We start from the raw sequence: 19,068 nt of genomic DNA, 5'->3' as shown, positions 1-19,068 counted from the left end.
TATAAAATTATATTAGATTTGCCCCTTTAGTGATTAGTGGCAAAGACTATTCCAACACCTGAATATTCCGTACCACTAAAAGGGTCAAATTAGCCATTGAATTACTAGTCCGTAATTTTTCTGAACTCTAAAGAATATGATCAATATTCCAGTGGCAACACCACCGTCTTCTTCAACATTCATAACCACTAAAGGCCAGGTATCTATTCATCTAAGATCAAATTGACCATCTCAAAGCATCAAATCAACCATCTCAAAGCATCAAATCAACCAAAATGAAATTCAAACAACAACTAATTGCACCAACATGTCGAAGTTTCACTTCTCTATTGGTTTAATCCATCACCAATAGCATGTCACAACTCTACTTCAATCTCCCAACAACAAAAATGAACGCGACTACACGATATTCATTTCCTAAATCATCTACAACAGTAATATGGTGTCAAGATAGTGTTATAGTTGTTGAAGGTTGGTGGTCTTTAGGGAGTTGCAAGGTTTTTTTCACCTTATGTGATTGTGAGTACTTACAAGCCAGTAAATCAAGGGGCAAGTGGACAGGTAGTAGTAACGATGAAGGTATAGGAGAGATGGCCTTGACCATCTCAAAACTTTAGGACCAATTTGACCTTTTTCCCTTAGTGAAGATGCCTACGTGTTGGAAACACTTCACGTTGCAACATTAGTCAATAATGATAAGTTTAACCCATTTTTGTAACGACATAAGTACATTTGTACCAACTATTAACATAGGGAAATAGAAAATTTCACAAAGTTCAAGGGTGAATTCGAATGTTTTCGGAAGATCAATACAAAAATAATACAAAAAGGTCAAATATACCCCTGTACTATCATAAATTGTTTAAATGTACCCTTGATATACTTTTGATCCAACTATACCCCTATCGTTATACTTTCAATCCAAAACATACCCTTATTGTTATACTTTTGGTCTAAATATACCTCTCCTATTATAATTTGACACAAACTTGTCCTTAATTTTAACAGAGTGACACACGTCAAGCTCATAATCAAATGACATGCCTCCAATTTTAAATACCATATTTCTTTAGAAACTCACCTTTTTAACTCGGCCCGACTCATTCTCTTTTTCTTTTTCTTCTCTTTTTGTGGCCTAAAAAAAAATGATATCTCCGGCGATAATTAGAGGCCATAAGTGTAGTTTTAAAATCTAAGTAATAGGTAAACATAATTTTATTGAAAATAGAGGGTTAATGAATGTAAATCCAATTGGTGAAACAAATAGTACCTGTCAAAACTCACCTATAAAAACTGTCTTGTCCAACTAGGGTTAGGGTTATAGGGAGTTAGCTTGGTGAACTCACCGGAAATGCCGCCGTCAATGACGGCGGCATCTTAGCCAAATATCCTGTGTCATCTATAGCCTTTTATAGTTAAAAAAAAAAAAAAAAAAAATACTGATTTTGGGTATAGGGATTTTGAGTATCAAATTGGTTATTTTTGCAAAAAGATGAGATTTTTAATGATACCCAGATAGGAAAACATAGCCAAGAATGATTTTGGGTATGAGGGTTTGAGTATAATTGGTTATTTTTGCAAAAAGATGAGATTTTTAATGATACCCTGATGGGAGAACATAGCCAAGAATGATTTTGGGTATGAGGATTTGAGTATAATTGGGTATTTTTGCAAAGGATTTGAGTATAATTGGTTATTTTTGCAAAAAGATGAGATTTTTAATGATACCCTGATGGAAGAACATAGCCAGAATGCTTTGGGGTATGAGGATTTGAGTATAATTGGTTATTTTTGCAAAAAGATGAGATTTTTAATGATACCCAGATGGGAGAACATAGCCAAGAATGATTTTGGGTATGAGGATTTGAGTATAATTGGTTATTTTTGCAAAAAAGATGAGATTTTTGATGAGACCCAGATGGGAGAACATAGCCAAGAATGATTTTGGGTATGAGGATTTGAGTATAATTGGTTATTTTTGCAAAAAAGATGAGATTTTTGATGAGACCCAGATGGGAGAACATAGCCAAGAATGATTTCGGGTATGAGGATTTGAGTATAATTGGTTATTTTTGCAAAAAGATGAGATTTTTAATGATACCCAGATGGGAGAACATAGCCAAGAATGATTTTGGGTATGAGGATTTGAGTATCATTGGTTATTTTTGCAAAAAAGATGAGATTTTTGATGAGACCCAGATGGGAGAACATAGCCAAGAATGATTTTGGGTATGAGGGTTTGAATATAATTGGTTATTTTTGCAAAAAAGATGAGATTTTTGATGAGACCCAGATGAGAGAACATAGCCAAGAATGATTTTGGGTATGAGGGTTTCAATATAATTGGTCATTTTTGCAAAAAGATTAGATTTTTAATGATACCCAGGTGGAAGAACAGAGCCAAGAATGATTTTGGGTATGAGGATTTGAGTATAATTGGTTATTTTTGCAAAAAGATGAGATTTTTAATGATACCCAGGGTATGAGGGTTTGAATATAATTGGTCATTTTTGCAAAAAGATTAGATTTTTAATGATACCCAGGTGGAAGAACAGAGCCAAGAATGGATTTTTGGGTCAGATGTGTAATTATATCATGCTGGTATGAACTCTTTTCATTTTTTTAATTCACAAAAGTTTCAATTTTTGCAGTGTTTTTGCTTAATTGTTAATGAGTTTTGTATCTAAATTTGTACAAACTTTTTATATTTTTTAATTAAAAAATTTCAATCTTTGCTGTGTAGTTTGCTTTATTTGTTAATGAGTTGTGTCCCTGTTTCATCTATAGCCTTTTATATTCCTCATTTATAGTTAAAGATACTGATTTTTGGATATGAGGATTTGAGTATCAAATTGGTTATTTTTGCAAAAATATTAGATTTTTAATGATACCCAGATGGAAGAACATAGCTAAGAATGGATTTTTGGATCAGATGTGTAGTTATATCATATTGGTATGAACCCTTTGCATTTTCTAATTCACAAAAGTTTTAATTTTTGCAGTGTAGTTAGCTTTACTTGTTAATGAGTTGTGTCCTAAATTTGTACAAACTCCTTACATTATCTAATTTACAAAAGTTTCATTCTTTGTAAGTGTAGTTAGCTTTACTTGTTAATGAGTTGGGTCTTACATATGTACAAATCTCAATTAGATATAGCTTGACCAAATAAGAAACACAGGAATTGGGAGTTATTTGATTTAAGTGAGTCTTGAAAAAAGCACTTTTTATGTTTATTTCCATTTTACATGTGTTATTTAAGACTTATGAATAGCTATATGTTGCCTTATCTCTTTAGATATTTAATCTTTATAATGAAGAAAAATCAACTCTACTAAAATTTAAACTTTTGGGAGTCATTAGCTATGAAAGCGGACATTTTTATTTTAACAACTTGTGCTTATCTATGTCTAAAGTCTTAATCTCTCTGTCACTTTATTTTTGCACCTATGGCATGCCTGGTAATTCTGTTGGAGTATTATACTTCCAAACTAGAGACTATTGGGGCAGTCTCGAATGAAGAAAAAGGGACTTAGATCAAGTTTATGATAATTAAATGGTTAGTGGTTATTACTAAAACTTGTGGTTAAATATTAAAACTCATGGAATTATAAAAGATCCATCACGACTTTTAATCAGTTCAAATTTTCATTTTCTTCTCTTCTTTTCAAGTGAGGGTTCGGGACAAACAATTAAACATCTGTTGGAAAGATGTTTCAAATATCGCTCTTGATGTTTCCAAATGTTTGAAACATAATGCTTAAACTTCCTGAGCGAGAATGTTTGAAGCATACCTTGATTAGGATGTTTTACATATCTCATGATGTTTGAAACATTGTGGAGATGTTTAAATATCCTAAGAGATGCTCAAGTGGTTTGTGCGGAACTTTTATGTCGTCAAATTCCAAGAGAAACTTTGCTTTGTGCCTCACACAACTAATGTAAGTCGTGTGAGGTTTCTTTTTATTTCACTAATTAGTGGACCCAAATCTTAAATTTTTGGTGCACCATTTTGTGAAACAAAAAGAAGTCTCACACAAGTTGTATTAATTGTGTGGCACAAAGTAAAAGATTTAAAATCCCACTTTTCTTTCTATCTACCTCTCACATTTCAAAGTTGTAGAAAAAAAGAAGAGGAAATAAAAGAACACGAGGATTGATAAAGAAAATTTTGAAAGGAGGAGGACATAAGGAAGAAGATATGAAAATTTGAGATGATTTGAATGTGGTAGTGCAACTTTTTATAAAGTTAGGAGTTCTAATGTGTACCTACAAGTTTTTAGTAATTATAATCCAACCCAAACCATTAATTGTCACTGATTTGGTCAAATTTCATTTTTATCATTCAAGTCTTGAGGGGGCTTGTGTAAATAAGAGAACTTTGGGACTGTTAAAATCTCTGTTCTTAACACTAATACAAAAGATACTCCCTTTTATCTAAGGAAAAAATTTGAGTTCCTTTCTATTTTAAAAAAGACTAAACAAGTCTTTTTTAGTTTAAGGACCCCATAAACTAATCTCATAATAAAAATATTTTGCCTTTATATATCAAGCATGCAATGTTCAAGATTAAAGATAAAACTATATTATGAGATAAAAAGTTCTTTCTAAGTCTTTCTGTGCCACTATTTCTTTCTGCATATTAGGACTTTGATACTATAATTGGTATGGTATGGTTTGGTAGGAAATGAGTCGATGTCAACCATTATGTAAGGTTAATGGACTAATCTTGCCAGGTTTGGTAGGAAATGAGTCGATGCCAACCATTATGTAAGCTTAATGGACTAATCTTGCCATTAGTATTATTCTATACTAGATAAGTTCAATCATTATGTTATGTTCTCCAGACTTTGTGTATATATTTACAAAGTAGAAGGTATCTGAATTGGTATTTGACTATTTGACTAAATGTCGTTTATCTCTGTTTTGCAGGGCCCTCGACTGATACTTCTATACTCCAAAACTAGATTGAGGAAGAGGATTTTATAGTGGAGTGGAGCTTTTGATTTATTTGAAAATATTTATGAGGTCTTTCCATAGTAAGAATCCAAAATTGAGCCAATCAATTAAAGACCACTTCAAATGCCCCCCAAAAAATTATTACTTAGCCGAATGGTATCAAGCTTTCCTTGAGAAGCTAAGGATCACTTGACTTGCAAGACCAAGTTACAAACTCTCGCTCAGTTGAAGGAATTGGTGCTATGTATCTCCCTAGGATGTTTACTAGATCGTGTTGACAATGGAGTCATGTTCCAATTATTTGTACCACCAGAGCATGTGATGCGGAACTTCAGGCAGAGTAGGCAGTTTAGGTTTGGAATTTCAGGCAATTCAGGTTAGGTAGAGTTGGGATATTAGGGAGATTTGGCAATTCAGGCTCAAATACCTAACAACATATTCAGAGACATAAATGGACTCATAGAATGCTCTAGCTGATAAATCAGTATTGAGAGAGAGGCCCATCTGAGTTGGTCGTTGAGAGAGAGGCCCATCTGAGTTGGTCGTTGAGAGAGAGGACCATCTGAGTTGGTTGTAGACTCTGATAATACCCTCTCCAGTATTCCAAACCATCACTAAGCCCACAATGCTCTCCCAGCGTATGATGGAAAAACGATATTCCCACTAGTTCATATTTCACTGATGGTGATGCCTGCAACACATCCAATAATGCATTTTTTGTAAGAAGGGCAGTTGAGCTCGTTTGAGGTATTGCAGCGCATTGGGGAGGTGGCCTACAAACTTGCCTTGTCACCGGGCTGAAAGAGAAGCTGCTGTGTTATCACACAAAAACCAGTCTTCGAAAATTGATGATATAGTGGTTCGGAAGATGAGGCACAAAAAGCTTATGAAGCAACCTAGCTGAATGTTCAAATCAATTGACCGCTTGGATTTGGTAAGGCAACTCTAACCAAAAAAAATATATAATTACAAGTACATAACTTGTCACTTTATTGTTTGAGCATTGTGTTGATTTCTCAAGTAAATAAGAAGAGAAATTTGTCAATTGAAAATTTTGTTTATCGAACGAAAAGAAAATTATAAATTGAAAGTGTTTGTGAATGAGCTCATAATCTAGAAGCATATAATGAGCAAGCAAGATTATGAAAATTTTCTCCATCAAGATTCAATTATTTGCTTTCAATAAGAAAAGGGAGAAGATTTATATAAGTTGCAAGCTCGTGTTATGCTATAGGTAACGTATTTTTTATTGACAAATTTCTCTTCTCATTTACTTGTGACTTGTAATACCATGCTCAAAAGTTAAGAGTGAAATGTTTATGTATTTATAATGATATATTTTTTTGGCTAGAGTTGTCTTGCCAAGTCAAGTGTTTAATTGATTTGAACCTTCGGGTGAGTTGCTTCATGATCGTTTTATGCCTTAGCTTCTCAACTTACCACTATATCATCAATTCTCGGAGAGTGTGGCTACTCGAATGCTCCTGCCACACAATTCAGACAATTGCTCCTCGGAAGCTTATTGTCGACATTGATATGGTTAGTTGATCAGTTATGTCGAATGATTTGCATTTCGAAATGAAGGAGAGGAAAACACTTGGTATTGTCATTCTGCAGTGCTGAATCTCATTTTTTGTCCAGCTGACAAGAAGCAAAGCTTGCTTTTACATCTTTCATCAATGACTTTGTTTGGCGATTCAGTATGCCTTAGTTTTTTGTACTCAAATTTTGTCTGTTTATTGGTTTATTTTTGTTGTCCTAAAATGTACCCCTTTGTAAACTTTATGACTCAAATGGTGAAGTTGGTCTGGAAATATTTAATGTATTTTGCACTATAGCAGGATATGCTGAATAAAATGCATTTTGATTAATTTCTTGTTAGTAATTGACATACCATTTTCTGCACAATAGATCTTAATATAACTCAAAGATTTTTCACTTTATGGAGTTCCATTGTCTCTTCACATTATGTGAGCATGGATACTTACAAGCCATCAAGAACTTCACTGTTACTGTTTCACCAATTCTTCAATTGCCTATTTAGCATTTATAATACTCCCTCCGTTTCATAATAAGTGGTGATTTTAGCTTATGCACGCCTTGCCCTAGAAAATTAGGAGTATTTTTACTAACTTATCCCTAATTAAATTTTTCCTCTTTTTAAGTTATCTTTTTCCTAGAAAAGTCATTTAATGATTCTTGATTATGTTAATAAGGGTAATTTTGAAAGAACAAGATCAATTTCTTCTTGAAATCTTAAAACACCACTTATTTTGAAACAAAATGAAAAGCCAAAAACACCATTTTTATCTAGAAACGAAGGGAGTAGATCACAACTTCTTGAATTTCTAAAATGCAGACATAATTACTTTTCTTATTTAACACCCTTTTAATTGGAAAAAAGGTGTACTCTATTTGTGAATTACACGTGGGAAAATGTTGAGTCCAAGCAAAAGAATGCATTACCAATAACGCCGCCTCAGTCCCAAACAAAAATTCAAAGGATGCATTACCATTTGTGAAGAAAAAGAGAAGATGCGTCACTCTTGCAAATCCATTAGCACCAGTAGTTTGCAACCTTAGGATGGAATGATTCAGCTAATGTTAGAAGTCACTTTCCCTTTTTTATTGAAAGAAAGGATAAGGGGTAGGAATACACTTTCTCAGGTCTTTCCTCTACTATAAGTAATCGGCCTAACTTTAGGTTCCCCTAATCAAATTTTTCTTTCTCACTCATGTACTTTTTTTTTTTTTACTTCATCCATACTTTGACTTTTTATGAAGCGGGGCAAACGGCGCAAGCTAAGATCCCTAAGCAATCACTTAGTGGAAAATGAAGTGATGGAGCGATGACAACGAGGACGTGGGCTTGGAAGTAACCATCCTTTGAAGAAAGCCTAATCTGATTTCATAAGTTCAAGAGGGGAATGTATTAGAATAAAGATAAAACTTTGATAAATGTTCACTAGTATAGGAAGAAATCTTGTTTTGCACGATAATGGTGCAAATTTCCGATCATTAATACATAGAGGCCAATAAGCATATATTGCATTTGTATGAAAATGGGATCCCCAACGACCAGAGACAAGATTCATATGAGAAAACCTAAGTAAACGGGCCTGTACTTGAGCCACTGAGGATATAGGTACATGAACAACCAATTGATCTCCATCAACATCGGCATTGAATTCCTTAAAAGCTAATGGAGGTAAGCAAATAACACGCCCATGATTAAGATACTAATCTGGATACTCCTATAATCTACAGTCATATATTAGAATTTGGTTTACCAAATAAGTAAACCTTCATAGGGTGCAAAAATATATCCATTTCCATATACTCAGATGTACATGAGCACCAAAACTAGCAAACTAGATTTGTTAACCTGAACTCTTCAGACGGACAGAACGTCGAGTCACCCTCATACTTTGAGATGATTCAGGCTCGAGAGTATCAGAATCAATACCTGCACGGGTCCTCGGCCTTTTTCTTGTTGAGGGAGATGATTCAGGCTCGAGAGTATCAGAATCAATACCTGCACGGTTCCTCGGCCTTTTTCTTGTTGAGGGTTCACGCGGCTGCTGACTCTCAGGAGGAACAGATGCATCCTCGTCTTCATCCAGAGCTTCTACTTTTGCAATGTTATAATGCCACTCTCTCCCACACCCAGGACAAACTTTTTCAGTCTGCAAATTACGGTTTCAACATTAATTTAGTTCATTGATCGCCTATATAAATGAGATTATTGTCTTCATCTACTTTCTGGCGTTTTTCCGAGCGGAATAATAGATTGGTCGGATTGCTCACTTTTATATAATTCACTTATGTGGCTTACTTGATTGCCCCTACGTCAGGCAAATTGATTAATAATTTTAATGTGTGTACCGGTGATAATCTTATTTCTTCCAATGGAAACGGGGTCCACATTCTTCTAATTCTACATTTAGGACTCAACTTGTATCAAGGACACTACTAGGAATTCAACCATTAATAGGATTCAACGCCAACAATTGGAACAAAAATATCATTCAATTAGTCGACGCTAAAAAAAGAAGCAAGATTCAGTCATTGAGTGACAAATGGGAAATTTATGAAAGTTACAATAGGAGAGAAAAGAATACCCTGCTTTTGGAGAACTTCATCCTCAGACAGTACATATGGATACGAACATTACAGCCTTCGTTTTGGCAAAGCTCAGCCTGGTCAAATAATAATACCACCATGAGTTGGATAATCTAGCAGCCATATATTTTTCATAGGCACATGCATTATCAAACCACAATACAGTAAGTGGGAAGACTATTTGAGTTTTCAGCTAAAAATGGCAATAAAATGCTCCAATTTGAAAGACAAAACTCGTGCTATAGTAATCATGGAGTTAAAGAGAAGAACAGACCTTCACTGCAGCTTCATTGCAAACTTCACATGGAGGAATCTCGTTACTGCGAAACCAACTTCTAAGATCAAGAAACGAACGCACTCCTAACCCTATTTTACCATCTGTTAGAGAAAGCCAGCGGTCCCTCTCAAGTTCCTCAAGGGTCTTTTCCTTTTGAGACATCGAGAAATTCCTAAATGCTGCAGGAATATGCGTTGAACCTGCCTGAGATTGCGATTCTGTTCCAGCTAGAAACTGTTGATCAAATAAAATTTCCAGCAAAGTAATAAGGACTATAGCAAAGAAAAGTTCTGATCTAATAGCAACCAAATTTACAAAATTCATACATAGATTTCTTTTATATTCAGAACCACATCCTGCCATCCTACCATTTTTAGTTGATATTCTACGAAAAGGCACTTCATAGGTACTACATCCTGGTCAATGAATAAGCATACAAGCCTTGGCCCCAACAAGACATGGGTTTAATAGCCTGTTTGGCCAAGCCTCTGCCTATTTTGAAAAGTGTTTTTTGCGATAAGTGCTTTTCGGAAAAGTACTTTTGGAGAGTAGCAATTTGTGTTTGGCTAATCAATTTGAAAAGCATTTCTGCCAATATTAGATGTGCTTGACTAATGTTTCAAAAGTGCTTCTTGAGAAAAGCTACTTCTTTAAGATTCTGAGAAACAGCTCCTACTACTACTCAAAAACACTCATCTTTTCCTAAAAGCTTGTCCAAACACCTCAACTTTCTAAAATAAGCACTTTTGAAGAATAAAAAAGAAGCACTTTTGGCTTCTCAAAAGCTTGGCCAAACAGGCTGTAAGTCCCATTCCCTATACTCTTAACTGATTGACAAAAAGTAAACTTTCTATATTATAGTCCACTTCTATCATCAAAAAAGAGAAATAAACTAATACACAGGAGGGTTGGGTTTTTAAAATATATAGTTACACTGCACATATTGGTAAAGTGACTCAAGACAAAACTCAAAAGCCTCAATTTGAACTATGCAGAGACAGGCGACCTCCGAAATGAGTAAGAACATGATTTGCAGCCATGGAGTTGATACTTTGCATACCATTACCTGAACACTTTATTTTACACAGTTTTCCCCCTAGACACTTACTAAATATGAATATAAAGGCAACAGAAAGCAAGGGAATCAAGACGAATATAAAACAAACATCATTCGAGGGCATAAATATCTGCCTTCTTAAGCTTTGTCTTTTTATATAGCTGTTCTTTGACCTGTAAATGAGGGATGTATCAAATTTATATACTCCATAAAAATCTGTGTCAGTGAGAAAATCAGACATGCCAAATTACAAGCATGAATAACTCAAGCTATATTGACCTTGGCTAGAGAAGGAAAGTTGCCAATAGCGAACAACAGTATAGCTTCTAAACCATAATTTGACATTTAGCTAATAACTCATAGGAAGATAGCAGCAAGATAAATACTAGTATAAACAATGGAACTGACAGTAGCCACATATATTCATTTATTGTTAGGAAGTAAGAAAACCTGATTTTCGAGCCGTATGTTCAGTGCATCAATAGTCGAAATAAAGCCTTGAGCTGCCGCATCTTGAACAATTGCTTCAATCTGCACTTACACAGTGACCACATAACTCATTTTAAAAAAAAAATTATGTCAAAAAGAAAATCTTAATCTCATAATGGAATTACTAGAAAACAACGCTAAATATCTTCATACATTCACATATTCACATTTATTTTCTTTAAGAAACACAAACCAGTCTTAGCTAAAAACATTATACAATGGAAGCAAATCATTAGGATTAAGGCTCAGTTATTGTTACAGATACATTAGGTCCAACATTTGCCAGGATTCATTTTATTTTTGTTAAGAGGATTTTACGTCCACGTTGGGATAAGTGTGAAACTAAGAGAACCTTTAATTGTAGAGAACCCCTAAGTCACCACAAAATTCAATTTACTCAATATTTGAATGAAATCAGCCTGAATAGAGCATAATGGATACATATGAGTAGAAGATTCACATAGTAGATCCCAACTAGTTTAGGATTAAGACTTAGTAGATTGATTGAGAAAACATCAATGACCGGAGCCATCTAATTTAGTTATTGAATTCTCCCCCCTATAATGTTTAGTGAGTTTAAATTCGTTATAAGAAGTGAAGCAAGATTAGAACGAAGTAAAGGAAGCCCACCAAACCATTTCCACTAACAACATTTTGAGCTGGTATGAAGTAAATGATCAACCAACTTCAACTTCTGAAAATCTTCAATTAAAATGGGGACTGCTCAATAATAATTTGTATATACCATTTAGATAGCTAGATTGTATAAGTCAGCTCCAAAATACTCTAATTTAAGTGAACCTGGTGGCCAGTACTACTCTTCCCAGAAGGCAGATGAGTTCATGTTTCTACTATCACTTGAACAGAACGCTAGTGTCAGCTGCTCCGTTCCCATATCAGATTCATCACATAAGCATCAGCTGCTCTATTCCCATATCGAATTCATTACATAAGTTGCAGGATTATAATATAAGCAATTTATTACTATGAAGCTTAAGCACGAAGTTCTATTTTTTAGAAGCCTAAAAACATGTTGAGTCCCCTGGATATTCTAATCATTACTAGATATTCTTTCTAGCTCAGACTTGGAAGGGAAAAAAAAGTAAAAAAGTAACAGCTTTTGCTCCTTTTCATGGAACTGCTAGCTAAAAATTTGCAGCAAAGCCCCCAGTTCCCCTTCTTCCTTTTTCCGTCATCTTTGAGGTAAGTTAAGGAGCTAAAAAGTTATTCCCAGCCCTTGCAGAAATGGTCAAACAGAAATACAAATACATAATGATCTGAGCGTTCAAAGGAGAAGAGTAACATTAGGCAATTTTATTTTTTTTATATTCAGTGCAACCCAATTAGTTCTTGTTCTCTACCAAAGGTTTTCTTTTTACATTCTATTTTCTTTCATAAAGCAAGAAAATTACTTGACAAAAATTGTGGAGATACTTCCTCATATGGACACAGGAAGGCTATATAACAACTAAGGATATTCTAAACACAATTCAACCAAAAAAAAAAAAAAGGGGGGGGGGGGGGGGGGGACTCACAATGCCTTTATAGAAAGCAATCTGAGGAACTGAATATTTAGTTCCAAGTTTGGATTGCTCATCTGATACATTGTTGACAACACCATAGTGCACATTTCCATCGTACTGGTTTCTACATGCCCGTAGCTCAAGCTGCACAAAAGCGAGCTCCTCGTTTATCTTTCTCAGGTATTCATTCAATAGTGACTGATGATTACCTGAAATATAGACATAAATTAGTATCAGAAACAAATATTTTTTTCACAGTTACCAAACAAGAAATCATATTAACATGCTAACTAGAGATCTAAACATATTGATGCTACTTAAATCCAAAGAAAAGGAATAACATAATACAGATTAAATCAGAATCATTAAACACTTGATTCTTGCGTCTGGAACCAAACAGGGAAAAGGAAAATTAACTAAAACTCAGAAGGACTTGACCTTTTCTCCTTAAAGCACATCAGTTAGTCCTATAGAAACTAACATTTACAGAAATATTTTCGAGAACAAGCAATATGGATTTAGTAAGCTAAAACTTTTAGTAACCAATCAAAAGTTATAATTTCTTGCAGGGTCCTTGGAATTGAAACTGAACTTGTTGTACCAATAAACATTTCTAGCAAAAATGCACAAGTTTTTATCAAAAATTTACGGCATAAATATTACTACTAGTAACTTCGTAATAAGGTCAGTTTTGCAAATATCCTGCCATAAAACTCGCTTGAATAGCAAAACAAAAAGGGATTGACTAAACTCAGATCCCTTTTCTCCAGAGACCAACGAACAATTTCCTTTTTTTGGCATTAAGACGGGAAATTCCGTAACAATTTAATTTTTCTTAGAGACATAACTATCCCTTAACAACTAGAAAAGGAAATTTGTATAAGATTTGTAATTGGGCCCTTGAAATTGATACTGAAACACAAGAATCTAAAAGAAAAGGTCAGCAACAACAGAGAAAATTTTACTATAAAACACTTGCCCTTTGTTCAAGTAATAGTAGAATTTAGAATAAAACTGTAAATTTCGTAACAAAGTAAAAAGGTATAATACATAATTAGACACCTTCACTTGACCTCAACTGGCAACTAAATAGTCCAACTTTGAGAATGCACATCTAGACACCTCAACTCATCCCCACTGTGTCTAGTGGACACCGGACGCTGATGTGGCACATAAACTTTAGGAGGTGTCTAGATGATCATTTTGTAAGTTGGAGTGTTAACTGAAACAATGGGAACGACTTGAGGTGTCTAGATATGCATTTTCAAAGCTGGAGTGTTCAGTAGTCAGTAGTGGCCAAGTTTAAGTGTCTATGTATTACGCCAAGCAAAAAGCCAATACAAATGACTAAACAAGTAAGAATAAACACTGGAAATAAGATCCATACAAGGATGAAAATAACTAAACTTGTAATTAGGTCCTCGAAATCGACACTTTAGTCGACGAAAACAATTGAAATTTGGAAAAAGAATTGCAGAGAACCCCTGGAAATTACGTAACGAAGAAAAAAAATCCATACAAGGATGAGAATAACTAAACTTGAATTGGGTACTTGAAATTAAACTAAAATATCAAAAACTGATAAACTTTGATGGCAAAAAAGTGTTACAACAACAACAACATACCCAGTGTAATCTCACAAGTGCAGTTTGGGGAGGGTAAGATGTACGCAAACCTTACCTCTACCTTTATAGGATAGAGAGGTTGTTTCCGATAGACTCTCAGCTCGAAAGAAATGTAACCGATGTAGAAACGTAGAAAGATGGCAAAAAAGCGTTGTAAATGAAAGAAAAAAAAAATGGGCATTTACAGGGAACTTATATTAAGCTCCATACAATGATGAAAATGACTAAACTAGTAATTGGGTCCTTAAAACTAAACTAAAATACCATAAACTGATAGCATTTGTTGGCAGTGGCGGACCCATGTACAATTTTTGGGTGCTCCGGCACCCATTAAATTCAGTCACGGAGTGTATAGCTGTATAGAAAATATAAAAGAAACAGATATAAATAGTTAATAGAGCACCCCCGAACTCATAATCCTGAGACCGCCACTGTTTGTTGGCCAAAAAAAAATTTTTTTTTTTTTTTTTGCAATATCTTAAACAAGTAGAACCCCAATAAAATGATGAAAATGACTAAACTTGTAATTGGGTCCTTGAAATTAAACTAAAATACAATAAACTCATAGTATTTGTTGGTGAAAAAAAAAAAAAAAAACTGGGAATTTGCTGGTAACTTCAATTAAATCCATACAATGTTAAAAATGACTAAACTTGTAATTGGGTCCTTGTATTTAAACTAAAATACCATAAACTAATACTGTAGTAATTTTTACCCACAAAAAAATGGGAATTTGCCAGTAACTTCAATTAAATCCATACAATAATAAAAATCACTAAACATGTATTTGGGTCCTTGAGATTAAACTAAAATGCCATAAACTAATAGTATTTTTTAGCAAAAAAAAAAAAACCTGTGGATTTGCCAGTGATTTTGTTGAAAAGAGATTGAAAATCTTTATCTTTAAGTGGACCTTTAGAGAGCAGAGCTTGAATTAATGTATGGTGTCTCCATGAAAGTGTCACCATTGCAAAAATTTAATTTTAATTTTTCAGTGAAGAAAGTAAAAAAAAAATTGATAAACCCTTAGAATAAAAAAAGGTGACTTATATAAATAGAAAGTGGTGGCGGGAAAAAGAATCCTTCCTATCGAAGATTTAGGCCTCGATAACCGTGGACAAGTAAGTACTACATAACTACATATGGTAATTGGTAAGGTATAAGTATAAATTGGCTGCACAGTGCACACTACGATTATAAAAATTACTACTATATATAAGAGTAAACTCAGCGACTTTTATAGTCCTCACAAGAATTTTTAATTTTTTTTAAAATTTTTTAATTAATTATTTTTAGGTCCTAATCTTATTTACTTTCGTCAATTTTTTTGTTTTTTTATTTTTAAGGTCTATTTTTCAAAAGCTATCCAACCTCCTACCTCATTTTTCATGTTTGTTGGTTTTCTGTTTGGTGCTAGATATCCGCATTTGAGTCCAATTAATCCAGATAATTCGCACTGTATCGCGCCTATTCGGGGGAAGCGCTTCCTCCAAAGATTTTTTCCATATCCATGTTGGAACCCCTAATCCCTAATTAAGAGAGGAGAAGCTCCGTCCGCTGCACAAGTTAAATTGTGTATTTGTCTTAAAAGTTCATTAACTATGTATAGATTATTTATTTAGAACTAAATAACTTCGGAAAATTAGGATACATAACTTATAAATGTCAAATTCTGGCTCCACATTTGATTTGAAGTAAATAATTTCATCAAAATGGAAGTTAAAATATTAAAGGAGTGAAATGAAAATTTTGCTTTCATATATTGAAAATATACTTATATGAAATTTAATTATTACTAACGTAATTACCCACTTGTGGGACTACAATGGGTATATGGTTATTGTTGTTGTTGTTGTTGTGCACTTGTACTAACATAAATTATATTTCTTTAATTAAAATATCTACTTTTATATCTTGAGTTTAGGCCCGGGCTTAGCACGGGCCTCACATAACTAGTATATATAAAAAAAAAAAAAAGTAAAAGATTAGATACTATTCACTTAACACTTAATCATATTTTTGTGCGGATTGCCCTTCTTTTGGGGTGGTCTTTAAATTTTGTCCCTTATATTTGTGGTTTTTAAATTTTACCCCTCATATTTGTAGTCTTTAAGTTTTGCCATTCGCTTGAAAAGGTGGGCGAATACCGAAAGTTCTGGGTTCGAATACCCGCTCAAGCATAAAATAAAAAATAATTTCGCAAGACAAGGCTGGGAGACGTATATGCCGAATCCGGCATACATTCCTTTAGGAATAACTAAAGTTATGCCGAATCCGGCATAACTAAAAGCCTGCCCCATAAGGCAGAACTTTTTCTTAAGGCATAGTTTAGTTATTTCTTATGGGCATAACTAAAAGTATGTCCCATAAGGCGGAACTTTTCCTTAAGTCATAACTAAAAGTTTGCCTTGAAAAGTAAAAAAATAAAATATATGCCTCAAGGCAAAGTCTGCCCCCTCCAGTAGACTTCTAGTTAATAATAACTAAAAGTCTGTCGGGGCAGAGCGAAATTCAAACTCTGCCTTGCGATTTTTTTTTAAAATTTTTGACTGAGCGAAGGTTCGAACCCGGAACCCAAGGGTTTTAGGCGAAGGGCAAAACTTAAAGACCAGCAATTTAAGGGGCAAAATTTAAAGACCACAACAAAAGAATGGCAATTCACAAATAAGAACAGATCTGAAAAAATAACGTTAATTCTTTCTTAATTTGATAAATAGACACTCTTTTTGAATTTGAATCAAAAAAATAAAGGCTAAGTGACCACTTTTTTTAAAATGGAGGGAGTACTATACTTCCTCTATTTCAAAATAAGTGGTATGTTTACTTTTTCTTTTTGTTCCAAAATGGGTAGTTTTTCACATAATCAAGAAGACATTAGTGATATTTTTTTTTTAATTTTACCCTTATTTAAATAAAGACATAACTACTAAAGAGCTATATCTTTATCAAGACATTTATTGGGAGTAAGTTAATAAAAATACATCTTATTTTATAAGAATGATTAATTTTATTAAGGAGTGTGTTTAAGCTAAAAACATTATTTATTTTGAAATAGAGGAATTATTAACTTTAAAAACTTCGTATATTTGATTAATTCTACTAACTGTCAAAGCTTAGTAAGCTTCATTGCTTTTGAACCGGACGTTTTTAAATTTACACATACAGTTTGAAGTTGGAGAGATCCAATTTTCAACAGTTCCGTAATTAGAATGCAAAATGGTGCACCACAGGAATTCCTCTACAAAATTGAATGGACTTAGAGCCCGTTTGGATTGACTTATAAGTTGCTTATAAGTTGCTTATAAGTTATTTTCAGCTTTTTTGAGTGTTTGGCTGACCAGCTTAAAGTCATTTTGTGCTTAAAATAAGCTTAAAAAAATAATTGGGCTCATTTGACTTAACTTATCTAAAGCAGCTTATAAGCTGAAAACAGCTTATAAGCCAAAAAAATAGGGAATTTTACATAAATGACTACACTTTGGGGGTTTAAAATTTCCCATAGCTACAGTTTCAATATTTACATTGCGTAGCTACAGTTTCCCCGCTGTATTCAAAAAATGACTCGCTATATTCATAAAACGGCATAGCTGTATTCATGAATACAACGAATAAAAAAAATTCAAAAAATCTTTTCACTGTATTCATGAAATAACTATCTGTATTCATAAACTGGCTCGCTGTATTGATGAATGCAATAAGTAAAAACTGAATACATAAAAATATAGATAGACCAAAAATTAACAAATACACTCTAAAAAAAGAATACATTCTAAACATTTAACAAAAAAAAACTCAAAAAAGTGAATACAATCGCCGTATTCGTGAATACAACAATACCAACCACTAGCTCCGGCCAGATCTGCCGACGATTTCCGGCTAGATCCGCCGGAAATTTCACAATAACAACAACAACAGAGAGAGAGAACAACAACCAACAACAACAACAGCAGCCATCGCCGGAGCTTACTTCTCCGGCGAACCACAACACCAACCAGGTCTGGAGGATGAGCAGGCGGTGGTCACGACGGAGCTACGGCGGCAACGAGAGGCATACCGTCGTTGCTAGCAACCAGATCTAAGGGAGGCACTGGCGGTGATAACGGCGGAGCAAGCAGCACATTTAATCTTGGATGCAGAGCACTGTAGCTGGTAATAATACAGATAACAAAAAAGCAATACAATCTTGTGGCACAACTGAGACTTATGGGTTCTCATTGTGTGTTTGAATCCAAAACATGGACATATACATGAAGTTCTCCTTAAAACAGTGTGATCCTTATCGTTTATGCCTGGATTCATGAATATGGTTTTCTTCGTTGAATTAGCTTTTGCTTCTGTGGAAATTTTGAAGTTTCTCTTGTACAGATTAGAGAGAGAGGTGACGGAGGACAAAGAAAATGTGAGCAGATTGTGAGAGAATAGAGAGAATATAGTTTTTAATACTAAATACAATATGATTTTAGTGCACTAGTTACCTTGTGTAATTGACATACAAAATTTAGCTATGAGATGTAATTTTGGCAAAGTATAGCTATTAAATATAAATAAGGCCAAATGTTCTCTATACCAGGTAGATTTCCCAAAAAAATAAGTTAGACTACCCCAACTTATTTTTTTTTTAGCTTATAATAGGCATAAGCCCATCCAAACAGGCTCTTATTCTCTTGTGCTTGGTATGTTCTTTTTTTTTGGATCTCAACCAAATCTGCTCCTCGAATAGATATTTCTTGTTTACTTTTTTTTTTCTTTTTCTTTTTTTAGAGGAATATAGATAAAAACTTACCAGCACCTGATGTTTGCACCGACCGATGAATGTCATGTGTTGGCAACTAGGAGTTCTAAATACAGTCATAAAATAAACTAAAGTAGTACACACTGTTAATTTTGACCTGTTTAGTAGTCAAGGCATACAAGTTCAAGAAATTGCGAAACCAAATCTTCTTTTGAAGGCCAAAATACCATCTACAATTCCATTTCAACATTTAATAAGAAAGAGCACGAGAAAACCGAACAACAAC

At 34.0% G+C, this 19,068-nt stretch overlaps 1 protein-coding gene and 1 long non-coding RNA gene across 5 annotated transcripts; one reads left to right on the top strand and one right to left on the bottom strand.

Moving 5' to 3' along the window:
• The first annotated feature begins 1,119 nt into the window (after positions 1-1,119).
• LOC132626024 (uncharacterized) lies at positions 1,120-6,828 on the top strand. Its single transcript, XR_009577062.1, has 2 exons — positions 1,120-2,601; positions 4,931-6,828. It is a non-coding gene; the product is annotated as an uncharacterized LOC132626024 (long non-coding RNA).
• A 1,155-nt stretch (positions 6,829-7,983) lies between these two features.
• Positions 7,984-15,186, bottom strand: LOC132626023 (uncharacterized). Of its 4 annotated transcripts, XM_060340732.1 has the most exons (7): positions 14,051-14,262; positions 12,438-12,634; positions 10,864-10,944; positions 9,354-9,590; positions 9,079-9,156; positions 8,493-8,643; positions 7,984-8,423 (listed from the first exon to the last, which is right to left on the bottom strand). In XM_060340732.1, the coding sequence occupies exons 1-7, from the start codon at positions 14,229-14,231 to the stop codon at positions 8,338-8,340; spliced, it is 1,011 nt and encodes a 336-aa protein (XP_060196715.1). In that variant the 5' UTR covers positions 14,232-14,262; the 3' UTR covers positions 7,984-8,337. The 4 variants fall into 4 exon arrangements, with proteins under 4 accessions (XP_060196715.1, XP_060196714.1, XP_060196716.1 ...); XM_060340731.1 differs by lacking the exon at positions 14,051-14,262 and adding an exon at positions 14,904-15,186 and having other exon boundaries at positions 7,984-8,643; XM_060340733.1 differs by lacking the exon at positions 14,051-14,262 and adding an exon at positions 14,315-14,850 and having other exon boundaries at positions 7,984-8,643.
• Between the last annotated feature and the right edge of the window lie 3,882 nt (positions 15,187-19,068).

The sequence above is a fragment of the Lycium barbarum genome, chromosome 2 (genome assembly GCF_019175385.1).
Source record: "Lycium barbarum isolate Lr01 chromosome 2, ASM1917538v2, whole genome shotgun sequence".
In the NCBI taxonomy this organism is placed as follows: Eukaryota; Viridiplantae; Streptophyta; class Magnoliopsida; order Solanales; family Solanaceae; genus Lycium; species Lycium barbarum.
The sequence above is the reverse complement of the archived record's forward strand: the minus strand, read 5'-3'. Positions and strand labels throughout refer to the sequence as shown.